This window comes from Cololabis saira, chromosome 21, assembly GCF_033807715.1.
Source record: "Cololabis saira isolate AMF1-May2022 chromosome 21, fColSai1.1, whole genome shotgun sequence".
Lineage (NCBI taxonomy): Eukaryota > Metazoa > Chordata > Actinopteri > Beloniformes > Belonidae > Cololabis > Cololabis saira.
In genome coordinates, this window is record NC_084607.1 from 5,469,474 (window position 1) to 5,483,373 (window position 13,900).

The 13,900-nt window shown below is 42.8% G+C and overlaps 2 protein-coding genes across 2 annotated transcripts; one reads left to right on the forward strand and one right to left on the reverse strand.

Moving 5' to 3' along the window:
* Nucleotides 1-1,112: 1,112 nt before the first annotated feature.
* On the forward strand, nucleotides 1,113-5,340 carry tmem100a (transmembrane protein 100a). The gene is made up of 2 exons (XM_061711138.1): nucleotides 1,113-1,316; nucleotides 3,515-5,340. The coding sequence occupies exon 2, from the start codon at nucleotides 3,602-3,604 to the stop codon at nucleotides 4,031-4,033; it is 432 nt and encodes a 143-aa protein (XP_061567122.1). The 5' UTR covers nucleotides 1,113-1,316; nucleotides 3,515-3,601; the 3' UTR covers nucleotides 4,034-5,340.
* Nucleotides 5,341-5,768: 428 nt separating this feature from the next.
* Nucleotides 5,769-6,305, reverse strand: LOC133422556 (cell surface glycoprotein 1-like). The gene has a single exon (XM_061712576.1). It carries the CDS (start codon nucleotides 6,303-6,305, stop codon nucleotides 5,769-5,771), a length of 537 nt encoding a protein of 178 aa, XP_061568560.1.
* Nucleotides 6,306-13,900: the final 7,595 nt, after the last annotated feature.

Sequence of the window (13,900 nt, forward strand, 5' to 3'; positions counted from 1 at the left end):
ATAATAATAATAAGAATAATAATAATAATAATAATAATACTTTTTATTTATTTATTTATTTATACGATCAGAATTTGTAAACATCAGATGTCAATACTGATTAATTTAATTGTTGTTTTTACATGTTTAATAGTATGTATATAAGATCCTAAATTACATAGTTAGAAGGATTTTTTTGGATTTGGGTTTACAAAGGCTTTAAAACGGATTTTTTTATTTCTGAGTCAAATGTTGCAGTTTCTGTCAATCTCAAATTAAATTATCGCAATTTAATGATATATAAAATGCAGGCTACAACTTTTATTCTTTGTCCCCCCCTGGAATTATTCTCTAAAATGTTACTGTTTATTGTCCCCATGTTGAGTTCATTTTGTAATATCGGTGCATTTTGTAATAAACGTCCAAAATGTAATAACTTTGTCATTTCATTTTGTAATAAAGTCGCATTTTGTAATAAACTGACGCATTTTGTAATAAACTACCCCAACGCATTTTGTAATAAATGTTGCCGCATTATGTAATAAGTTTTTACATTTTGAGAAGATTATTACAAAATGCACTTGCAACTTTTTTATTCTCTAGAAAATGTAATAACATGGTGTATTATGTAATAACAATTCTAAATCATAGTTTATTTGTTTTGGTTATTGGCCTATATAATTCCAAACTTCAAATAGGCTAAAGTTATATTTGGAGTATTATACATAGATTTATTGGGCTACATAGCTTTAAAGGAAATGCATAAAAAACAACAAAAGTCACTGTTGTATAAATTCATTGTTAAACAAACAACAATAATAGTTATTATTACATAATAGAAAATAAAAAAGTTGCAAGTGCATTTTATAATAATCTTCTCAAAATGCAAGAACAAAATGTATTACAAAATGGGGCAGTTTATTACAAAATGCGGCTTTTTTACAAAATGAAATGAAAAAGTTATTACATTTTGGACGTTTATTACAAAATGCACCGTTATTACAAAACTATGAAATGGGATTTTCGCCCCTGCTGAAATCCCTGACATTAGTGTTGACCAGAGCGGTGGTTTTATTCTGAAAATCCCCCCGTGGATGCTGCGCGCTTCACGCCCTCAGATACTTAGAGCGCGTCTCAGGGAGGATGGCAGTCCGGCCCCGAGACCTTGGCGTGGGGCTTTTCCTGGGAGCAGCTGCTCATGAATGGGACGCAGAACCGGAGATCCGGACTCTGCTGAAGGACCAGAACCGGACCGGACCGGCTTTTCTGCAGGTTTCACTGGGAACCCAGTTTAGGTGCAGTTCTGTTCACTGTGGACTATGGAAAACAGCTGTGAGGTAACAAATCCTTCCTACTTTCATATATATATATATATATATATATATATATATATATATATATATATATATATATATATATATATATATATATATATATATATATATATATATACATATATATATATATAAAATCCATTTTTATCCCGCCTTCCAGTCTAATTCTGCATTTTCAAGACAGGCAATGCCCCAGGGAAAACCCTTTTTTAATGCAGTCACAAATAAATGCTTTTATTGTGAAACACAAATGTGTTTTAAAGCTGTGACTATAGTGGAACTCTTCTGATCCAGATGTTTGCTGCTGCATGTTTGAGCTTTCCCCTCTGGATGTCTGTTCTGGGATTTAACAGGGATAAATCTGTGTAAACTATTTAAGAACTTATGAAGTCAAGTCCTGTGTATTCTGAAACCTGGAAGTCTTTCACGTTATTTAATTTTAATTTTCAGATTTCCTTTAGGGGGAGAAAAAAAAAAGCTAAACTCTCTGACTAAGTGATGTTGGTGTCACCCTTCATCCCTGGGACCGGGCTCTGCCCGGGTTCGCTGGGTCACACCGCAGCAAATGTTTCCTTTTACTGGCAGTTTAGAGTCCACATTATCAAATATTTCTGCAACAGTAAGAGTTTAAAACTGGAAAAGTGACATTTTAACGTTTTGAATGAGAAACAACCAAGAAACGAGTTCAACGGGAGCTCCTTTGTCTTCTTCCCTCTCTGGGGTTGCAGCAGCGGGTTCCATTCACCGTACAGACTGAAAATTCTCATAATAGCAGTGAATAAATGATAAAAAACTGTAAAAGACGGTAACTCAAGAGACGGTTAGGGTTAGTCACTCTGAAGACGAATAAGGGAACATCTGATGAGGATGCTGAGTGAAGCTCAGACGTGGCAAATGAAGCAAATGAAGCGTCTCAGAGACTCTGAAGCATCAAAGTGAAGAACTAACTGCAGGAATAGTGTTGTTTCTGTCAGCCTGTTTCCATTTTAGTTTTATTCTAGTCTTTGGGTCAAGCTATCATTTTAGTTTTTATTAGTTTTAGTCACGTTCATTCTCCTTTTAGTCGACTAAAAGTCTCAGCATTTTAGTCTTATTTTAGTCAGAATTGTCCAGGACCATTTTAGTCTAGTTTTAGTCAAAGATCGTATTTAGCCAAACCAATTTTACAATTCAAACAAGGTTATCTTATTATTATATTATGGTTACCTTATAGACTCAAGAATACATTCATTCCAGATACAGAAGACTCTAATTTGAGTTTACAACATATTTATTTTTCCGCATTTCTCCACGTCTTTTTCTTTTTCAACGACACATTGGGTTTTCTTTTCCACGTCTATGTAGGAAAGTGGATCCAAAGATGGTTCTTCTTCTTCTTCTCCAGCCCCAGAGAAGAAAATTAAGACACATTTTAGCAAGAGACTACTAGGAAAACTACTGAAAACATGGACATTAAGGATCTTTGTTAGAACATTTCGTCTCGTTTTGGTCAACGAAAATGAAGACACATTTTAGCAGAGTTTTTATTTTGCAATCTACATTTTAGTCTAGTTTTTATTCGTCTATGATATTGCATTATATATTTAATTATCGTTATCGTCACATGACCAGCATTTTCGTTGCTTCTCGTCTCGTTTTCCTCAGGTGATAAAGGTTCGTTGACGACGATATTTAGTCATAATTTTCATTGACGAAAGGAACTTTAGTCTCTCCTCTTATGAGATACGGCAGCAGGGATCCGGCCCGGTTACCGGCCCTGCAGTAAAGTGCTGAAACACAACATCTGGCAGCCATGCGGTGCTGGTGGAGGGCGGACGTGGGGGACGGGGTGCCCCCGCTCCCCCCCCGGCCACCCCTCCCTTCATTGTCATGCAGCATCTGAACGTTGGGCAGATGTGGCGCCGGCGGAGCTGCTCGCGTTTCACAGCGCGGCCTGTAATGTCATATCCTGCTCTCCAGGGAATGTCTCAGCTGGTGCTGCGCCGCGCCGACCTGCGTCATCCCGCGCCGGCCGGGTCAGGGGCCGGCCGCCGTTGTGCAAACGGGGGTCACTCGGGTTTACTGAGGCGGAGGGTGGCGGCCGGTTGTGAAACGCGGCTCTAATGAAAAGCATCTGCTGGCGTCTCTCCGGCCAGCGTTGTGCAACGACAGCTCAACTCCCCGGCTCCTTGATTGCATCGTTTGTTTGTTTTCTTCCACAGACTCGGCGGCCCTGAGGCGGAGTAGCGGGACGAGCGCCGCGGCGAAGGGGCCGACTCCGGGAAACGCGCCACTCCTCCGATGCTGAGATGCCGGAAGAATCCAGCAAGGACGCCAACAAGGACGCCATGAGAACGCCGGCGACCTCGGAAAAGGCCGGCGGCGCCGAGCGCCCTGCTAACGCCCACGCTCCCCTGGCGACGACGGTTAGCATCCCCCTGGTCAACGACGGCCAGCTGACGGCGGCCACCGGCGGCGCCGAGCTGTCCTGCTACCGGTGCACCGTGCCGTTCGGCGTGGTGGTGCTGATCGCCGGCGTGGTGGTGACGGCCGTCGCCTACAGCTTCAACTCGCACGGCTCCACCATCTCCTACCTCGGCCTGACGCTGCTCTCCGCCGGGCTGGTGCTGCTGGCGTCCAGCGCCATCTGCTGGCGGGTCTGCTGGCTGCATCGCCGCAAGGAGCGGCGGCGCGAGAGCCAGACCGCCCTGGTGGTGAACCAGCGAAGCATCTTCTCCTGAACCCCCACCCAACCCCGAACTACGACCACCGGGACTTTCACCGGGACTTTCACCGGGACTTTCACCGGGACTTTCACCGGGACTTTCACCGGGACTTTCCGAGTCTGCGGCGGGTTTCAGGCCACGTTTACACATAGCCGGGTATTTACAAAAACGTAACGTAACGTTTCCCCCTCTACGTTTTTAATAATACCATCATTTACACAAAGCCGCATAAATACGCTGTTAAGGTGCTATGAGCATCCAAACCTACAGGGGGCAGTGTAACGAGAAGATAAAGTCATGCTAGCCAATCAGAATCCTGGAAAAAAACATCAACAAATGACACGAGTAACTTCCAGTTGAGAAGTGGAGTTACTTTTAAGTGTAACGTTAGAATATAAAAGAAGTAAAATAAAAGAAAATATTGACGGTGGCCAAACAAATTGTAAACACAGGTCGCACTCATGACGTTTCTGTCGCATAATGTGACTTTCTAAAGCCTAAATGTCCGTTTCCCTCCGTTTACAAGCAAACGTGAAGACGGAGAGTTTTTGCAAATCTCCACTTTGGCCGGAGTTTTCAGAAATTATGGTTTTTGTTGACTTTGAGCTTCGTTTTCGTGCAAACGAACGGCCAAAACGCATGAAAACACCACCGTTTTTTGCTACGTGTAAACGGGGCCTCAGAGCGGAGCTGGGGGCCAAACGGGGCCCGGGGGGGCCAGCTGCGTTTCCACCTGTAAAAGCTCCCAGCGCAGAACCCCAACCCCCCCCTAAAGCTTTGAAGACATTGTAAGGGATTGATTTTTTGCAAACAGACGCCGAGCATCTGGCAAGCCGGGAACGCGGCCAGGAGAAATGTATCACAATTAAGATGAATTAGCGGCGAGCGCGGCGGCGGGGAGGAAGCCGGCCATTAATCTGCGGCTGCTCTGATTGTGACGGGAGGAGAAAAAAGCCCCAGGAAGGAGGGCGGAAGCGGGAAAGTCCGAGAGGAATGATTCACACCTCATTTACTAGCCCTCCACTTGCACACGGCTGGTTCTGAACTGGGCCGGGGAAACGGTTCTGGTTCTGGTACGCCACGTCAGAGAGCTCATCTGTTCAACCTTAAATACTCTGCAAGCACTTTGATCCGGCACATTCACCATACTCAGTATTAGACTACGTGTATTAGTTAGATTTAAGTGTGTTTGCTTACTATGGGATGTCTGAAGCATTTAAAGTGTCCGTTTGTGTCGTCATGAATATTAAATGTAGCACGTATTTACTATGTACTGATAACAGGATGATTACAGTCTTAATAAAGTCCTTATTACTCAAACACCTTGCAGATTTCCAGACAAATATGTGGTTTATTGGAGGAGGGGGGTCGTCTGGTGGGGCCGGGTCGTCCGGTGGGGGCGGGTCGTCTGGTGGGGGCGGGTCGCCTAGTGGGGATCAAGGTCGACTGCTGGGGATTTGGGTTTTTTGGTTGGGGCGGCTGGTTTGGGGGTGTCCGAGTTTTCTAGTGGGGACCCGGGTCGTCCTGTGGCAATTTGGGTCTTCTGGTGGGGTTCGGTTCGTCTGGTGAGGAGCTGGGTATTCTAGTGGGAACCGGATCGCCTAGTGGGGATCTGGATCTTCCTGTGGAGATCCGGGTCTATTGGTGGGTCGTCTGGTGGGGGTCCAGGTCAACTGCTGCGGATCTGGGTCTTCTGGTGGGGGCAGCTGGTCTGGGGGTGTCCGGGTTTTCTAGTGGGGAACTGGGTCGTCTAGTGGGGTCCGGGTCGTCCGGTGGGAACGGGGTCGTCCTGTGGCAATTTGGGTCTTCTGGTGGGGATCCGAGTCGTCCGGTAGGGACCGGGTCGTCTGGTTGGGGCCGGGTCGTCTGGTAGGGACCGGGTCGTCTGGTTGGGGCCGGGTCGTCCGGTAGGGACCGGGTCGTCTGGTTGGGGCCGGGTCGTCCGGTAGGGACCGGGTCGTCTGGTGGGGGCCGGGTCGGCCGGTAGGGACCGGGTCGTCTGGTGGGGGCCGGGTCGTCTGGTAGGGGCCGGGTCGTCCGGTGGGGACCGGGTCGTCTGGTGGGGGCCGGGTCGTCCGGTAGGGACCGGGTCGTCTGGTGGGGGCCGGGTCGTCTGGTGGGGGCCGGGTCGTCCGGTGGGGGCCGGGTCGTCCGGTAGGGGCCGGGTCGTCTGGTGGGGGCCGGGTCGTCCGGTGGGGGCCGGGTCGTCTGGTGGGGGCCGGGTCGTCTGGTGGGGGCCGGGTCGTCCGGTGGGGGGCGGGTCGTCTGGTTGGGGCCGGGTCTTCATTTCATTTAATTTTTCATTTTATTCTTTATTTCATTCAAAAAACAAAATTCAATACAAACACAAATACAAATGTTCCTAACTTGTGAATGAAAAGGGAGCAGAAAGAAGAAGAATCTTATCTGATCTGCCCCTTTCACAAATAACATAAATTAAAAATAATAATTAAAAAAAACAACAACTAAGTGAATAAAAACAACTAAAATAAAATAAAATTAAGATAACATTAAAATAAAATTACCACCGCCTAGGGGTATGTCAATCAAACTCACCATTTTTTGTTATATTTCCTTAACATACAGGCTTTAATTGTTCTTTTGAATGTAATGTTTGATTTGGATTCTTTGTTTTCTTTATTCAGATTGTTCCATAAACTGATTCCTTTCACAGAAACACAACGTTCCATCAATTTTGTCCTGCATCTTGGTTTTTTAAAGATCTCTGTTCCTTTTCTTCTGGTGGGGGTGGCTGGTCTGGGGATGTCCGGGTTTTCTAGTGGGGAACTGGGTCGTCCGGTGGGGATCCAGGTCGACTGCTGGGGATCTGAGTCTTTTGGTTGGGAACTGGGTTGTCTGGTGGCGATTTGGGTCTTCTGGTGGGGTCTCGGTTGTGTGGTGTGGAACCGGGTCGTCCGGTGGGATCCGGGTCGTCCGGTGCAGACGGAAACAGCGTAGTCGCTTCTCTCTGACTGCGATCTGAACTTCTTCCCTAGAAAGTCTCCAAACAACCTGAGAAATGTGTTTGTGTCAGTTACCGGCGGACAAACAAGCGGCGCGTTTCCGAGGAAATGTGGCCGCGGGAATCGCTGGCGTCAGTGTTTGTGTTTCCAAGAGACAGTTTACAGATTAGAGGAGCGATGGCTCACTGCGTCAACATTTAGCTCTCGGCTGGATGTTGATAAGAAAGAAATGTTCAGCTGGTCGTGACGTACGACCGTCGACTGAAGCAAGGTTCTTTTTCCAAAGGGCTCTTATTTTGAAAATGTAACAATTTCTTTGCTTGATAACATTTATTTTGGTGCAGATGAGTCCAAGTGATGACTCTTTTCTAGTGTCTTTGGGGTTCCAGCAGTTCTGGTTACAGATGTTTCGGTTGATGCATCTGAAAATAAGACAATAAATGTAAGTTATTCACGGATTCGAGCAAAAAGATATTAACGAGATGTCAGGCGAAGTCTGCTCCGGGTAGCGTGACATCATCCAGGCTTAGGGCTAGGCGATATGGACCAAAAGTCATATCTCGATATTTTCTAGCTGAATTTTTTGTGTGCCATAATTGGGGTTTCCCCCAAAGCATTATAGCATAGCATCTCTGTTAGCATCTCTGTTAGCTTCATTTTTTTCTGAGGCAAACCCTTAAAAAAACAGTCAGTTTTAATACAAAGCCTCGTGCCAAATGTCACACAGGTACCTTTATTAACAGAGGTCTGCACAATATCAATATGTATAAAACAAATGAAATAAAAATAAACTGCCTGCATATATAGAATAAAAATGCTTCTTGAATAAAATAAAACAAATATCCCTTTCCTGCATAACAATTAAATTAAAATACACTGTGCAATTAGCACAATGTAGACAGTAACAGGCAGACTTTTCCACTGAGGTTGACAGTTGTGCAAATAACAAAACATTTGTGCAAATCTCAAATAAAACATTCAAGTCAATTTGTCACAAAATAAGCTATATCAAAATCATTAAAAAAAAAAATTTGTAAAAGAATTCTTTTTTTTTTTTTTTTTTACAAATCGATATAAACGATATTGTCTTGTACCATATCGCATTTGAAAATATATTGATATATATTAAAATCTCGATATATCACCCATCCCTATCCAGGCTTAAAGCCAACTCTTCACAAAACTGATGGGCGAAGTGTTAGAGGGTTTCCCCGCCGGCGGATCACAGGAACCCCCCCCACCCCCACCGTGGACATTTCCAGCTGTTTTTTTTTTCTGTTTTTTCTTTCCTCAGTTTGCTCTAATTGTCTCCTTTCCCCTTTCTTCACAATTAAACCCGTCAGGATATAAATTCTCGATCGGGAAAGGAAGTTGAAATCTTCCAGTTTGACCCCCCGTCGGGTTTTAAATAGCCCCGGACACGGACGGAGTATTTATAGGCAGCATTTGCGTTGCTATGCGTCCCCGTGACACCGAACACGACGACTAAACGCTTTTCTTGCGTCAGAGGAGAACCTGCAACGAGGAGCCGGACCGGAGCCGGGAACGCGAGCCTCCATGTGAAAGTCTGACAGCTGCTCGCCCGTCGCCGTCGGCGTCTTCAGCCTCCGGATGGACGTGCGTCACTTTGTGCGCCTCACATGGTTCCCATTCCAGCCGGTACCACGCCGCCGGGTAATTTATCAATAAACAGGAGGTTCTCGGGGGGGGGGGGGATTACGTTTCCACAACAGAGGTATATCACGTTACCAGCAGAGGAAATCTACTTCAGCACAGTATGAGTAAAGTAAACACTCCTGTTATGATAAAAGCTCAGCTCTTCTAAATTAAGGATTTATCTTTTCCTCCTTTAGGATTCATTAGAGAGGAATATGAAAAAGAAGTGCAGAAGGAAGTCGGATAAGGGCTCTAGGAAAGACATTAGGAGGGAAGGGAAGGAGACAGGCCTGTTTTCGTTCAGCGTCTGGGTGTTGGTCCTTCTCAAAGGCCTGAGCAATGAATATTGTAAATATCAAGCTGGAGTTGTTTATTTCTGAGTGAGGCGGCTTACAGGAACCTCCAACATGAGCACGTCATGGTTTTCCTTCCTCAGACGTTTACTTCTGACTAGGTTCGGGGATCAAGAGGTTTCCAAACAGTCAGACGTGGATCTGATCGGGCTGCTGCAACATGAACATATTAATCACTAAAGTGACTAAATATCGTCGTCAACGAACCCTTATCACCTGAGGAAAATGAGACGAGACGCAAAGAAAATGCAGGTCATGTGACGATAACGATGCTTAAGGCCCTGTCCCAATACTCCCACTACCCCTAGTTTTCATCCCTACCCCTAACTTTTGCGCGTTCCCGTGAGGGTAGTGGTGTCCCAATACCTCTTTTCACCTAGTGGTAGTGAAGAAAACTAGTGTAGTGGCTATGAATCTGGCCCTACGGATCGAGGGATTTCCGATGCTCACTAGTTGTTCTAGGGACAGAAAAATTTCCCAGAATGCTTTACGTCGTCATTTGCGGACTGAATAAAAAAAAAAAACATGGCGGACATTTCTTATTTTTTAGTGAATAAAATCAATATTTTGAGTTAGTTTCTGCATAAAAATGCGTTTTGATTACATTTCTAGCGAGAAATATATATTTTACTTTCATAATATTCACTCAGTGAATGTACATAATCACTCGTTTGCCCGTTGTTGCAACCTCGCCAGAATAAAGGCTGATTTATGGTTCCGCATTACACCAACGCAGAGCCTACGGCGTAGGTTACGTACCCTACGCCGTAGGCTCTGCATCCATTTAACGCGGACCAATAAATCAGCTCCGGAGCCGGCAGGCAGAAATCTCTAAATATTCGGAGCAAATTTCTTAACAGGCGTAGCTACAATTGTTAGATTTCATCTATTAAACCAACATTTATCTTCCTAAATGATTTATTTCAGCCAGCGGTAATTCTCCACAGAGCTGCAGGTTTCTCCCCGGACCGGCGGCTCTTCTCATCTCCGAAAACATCGGGTCAAATTTCTTAACAGGCGTTATTTGGATAAACTGAGCCCAGGTTGGGGATCTTAACGGTTACTTTTACGCCTGAAAAAATATTAAAACTTAATAAAGTGGCATATTAACAGCGCTACAGCTGAAATTAAAACAGCTTTTGTCTCTCAGCTTCCTGATTTTAGGGGTGGTGCTGAAAGTAGGAGTAGGGGGAGTATTGGGACAGACCTGGGAAGATTTCAAGTGCCCTAAAATCTGGCCTTTCTTATTTAGGGGTAGTGGTAGTGAGGGAGGGCTAGTGAAAGAAAGTATTGGTATTGGGCCTAAATATATGAGTCATTCTATAATTAGGGGTACATGTCATGTCCATGGGCTGTATTTATCAATTTACTAAATATTCACTTAAAGCAATGATCAACTTTATATCAGGGCACATTTCTCTTTCATTTAATACAAAAATGTCAACAGATTCCATCATTTATTTAAAAAAAGATGCTTATTCTATACTGGATTTTATTGTTTTTGTGCTGTCCGATTTGCTAAATGTCAGGTTTTGCTCTTCAGATTAACACAAAAATAAATTTTTTTGTATTTAATTTCCATAATTATTTGTTCAAAATAATCATTAAAATATGAGAAAGGTGTTTTAAAACTATTTGGTTCATGCATGTACATTAAATCATCCACTTTGTGTGTGTCCGAGAAATCTCTGTCAACTGTGTTACCCATTGAAAAAACCCCTATTAATCAGCAATGGTTTGCTCCAAAGTCACATGTCCAAAATTATATGATGTCACTTCCTTCAGGGAGGGAGATTTGAAGACGGTGTGGTACATTTCTACTCCTCCTCTTCAATATTTCATCAATATTATTGTGTGCATATAGAGTGGGTTAATTGATCGTCAACTGTGTTATCAACATGTTCTTGTGAACTTGCTTTACATGTTATTTTTACAAAAATACAGAGAAACTGTATAAAAACATGAGTTGATCAAGGCCATGTAGTGACAGGTCCAAGGTCTGCAGTTAGCACAAGGCCCTAAAATGGCCGAAATGTCAACTGTGTTACCTGTCAACTGTGTTACCCACCTGTGTTACCCAACTGTAACACAGTTGACAGGGATTAACACGGTTGACAATGTTGGCAGTTTATTGTCATTTTTTATGCTTATATTGAGTGTTGTTGATAAAAAAACATTCATGAACTATTGTTATAACACAGACATTACATAGTAATTACATAGGAGTTGTCTAATTACATAGTAATTTTTGCCTGTCAACTGTGTTATGAATGGTTTTTGTGTCATATATCTTTTAAATATTGACTAAACTGTAACAAAAAAGATGGGGGGATATCTGTAGAGAGGGAGGTCTTACATAAGATTGGTGAATAACTCTAAATTCAGTGTAATATGCATTTATTTTGAAAAAAAATATTAATCCCTCCTGATAACATCCCATAGAATGTCCATTATGAAGCTCAAAATTCATATTTTTAAATCAGTTAGACAGGCAACCTTAAAACCCCTGGTGAATAGACTCAAAACCTTTCAAACAAATGTATGATCAAATGTGTAGTACCTAATTCTTGTTGTATATGACACAACATTTGTCCGTAACACGGTTGACAAAATAATGAGTCCAATGTTTATTTTCATTAAAATATTTAATATGTAATTAGAGTTTAAGCTTGGCAATTAATGAATTTAGCACATTTAGGGGGTATATTATGGAAACAACTAGATTATTTATCAAAAAAGAAAAGTCATTTTGTCACTTTTGGTTGATATGAAATGTACCCCTAATTATAGAATGACTCACATAATGCAATATAGTCAACGAATAAAATGAGACTAAAATGTAGATTACAAAATAAAAACTACTGTATTTTCCGGACTATAAGTCGCTCCGGAGTACAAGTCGCACCAGCCACAAAATGCATAATAAAGAAGGAATAAAACATATATAAGTCGCACTGGAGTATAAGTCGCATTTTTGGGGGAAATTTATTGGATAAAATCCAACACCAAGAACAGACATGTCATCTTGAAAGGCAATTTAAAATAAAAATAGAATAGAGACAACAACAGGCTGAATGATTGTACGGTTTGCTTACGTTACATGACACATTTGAGAACGAGCCTGGTATGTTAACATAACATATTAAGAGTTATTCAGATAACTATAGCATAAATAACATGCTAAGAAGTTTACCAAACCATCCGTGTCTCTCCAAATAACTAAAATCCAATGAAATCTTCATCCTCGGTGTCAGTTTTAAACAACTCCGCTAACTCCGGAGGTAGAAGATGCAGCACTTCCTAGAGCGCCCTCTTGTGGTTTAGTGTGAAAATAACGTGTGAAATGATAAACCGGTAATAATGTGTTAATACTTTCACACATAAATCGCTCCAGAGTATAAGTCGCACCCCCGGCCAAACTATAAAATAAAAACGCAACTTATAGTCCGGAAAATACGGTATGCTAAAATATGCCTCTTCATTTTCGTTGACAAAAACGAGACAAAATGTTCTACCAAAGATCCTTAATGTCCATGTTTTCAGTAGTTTCTCTGGTTTAATGTCCATGTTTTCAGTAGTTTCTCTGGTTTAATGTCCATGTTTTCAGTAGTTTCTCTGGTTTAATGTCCATGTTTTCAGTAGTTTCTCTGGTTTAATGTCCATGTTTTCAGTAGTTTCTCTGGTTTAGTTCTGCTGGGTGACGTTAGTCCTCAATTCCAGTCGCTGCAGCAGGAATCAGATCCAGAAGATGCAGCTGCAGAGTTAGAGGCTGATGCCGTTAACGCAGAGCTCTAGTTAACGTCAATTAAAAACAAAGTTCCACAGAGAAAGGGGCCGATGGCTGGGGGGGGATCTGCTCTGGGGCTGGAGAAGAAGGTGCCTCATTTACAATAATAATTACCAAAGTTTCGCCTAAATACACCGTCTAAAACCCTTTTTGTTGTGAATAAGCCAGAATCCGGAAATAAAAACCTCCTGTTATTGTAAACGACTGACTTTCACCCTCGTCTTTGACTTCATTCCAGCCTCACGTGTTGTCGGTCCTCGCTCAGGTCACTTCAAGTCACGATGAGGAAAAGTAAAAGGTTCAACACTTCATGCAAAGATTTAAAAAGTCTCTTTAATCCAGAGACAAATTTTTCTTTTGCGGAAAATAATACAAACTCCAGAAGCACCACCGCCTTCTGCAGGTGGGAGTTTGTTAAACACAGGTCTGAAGAACAGATTTAGTAAAGACGATGGACTAAAGTTGCTTTCGTCATTGAAAATTATGACTAAATATCGTCGTCAACAAACCTTTATCACCTGAGGAAAACGAGACGAGGGGATCTGCTCTGGGGCTGGAGAAGAAGAAGATCCATCTTTGGATACACTTTCTTACATAGATGTGGAAAAGAAAACCCAATGTGTCGTCGGAAAGAAAAGGATGGGGAGAAATGTGAAAAAATAAATATGTTGTAAACTCAAATTAGAGTCTTCTGTATCTGGAATGAATGTATTCTTGAGTCTACAAGGTAACAATAATATTACACTGTAATTAAAGCTGCGAGCAGCGATGAACGGATCCTCGCACCCTTGTGCACGTTCAGGCTGCAGTGGAAGCTTGTATGACTTACATGTAGATTCTTCAGGCCTGGACATTTAGAGGATGAAACCACCCACGACTCTTTATATCAAACCATTCAAAAGTTATGGCAGAAAGTAGGAACTATCAGATATCGACCAATCAGAAGAAGGGGCGGGGCTAATTCATGCCAATGAAGGTCAAGTACTCAATACCAAGTCCGATGACACCACACACATGTCTTTATGTCAAACCATTCAAGTTATGGTAGAAAGTAGGAACTATCAAATATGGACCAACCAGATGAAGGGGGGGCGCGCTTTTTGGCGTCTAGCGTCGCCACGGT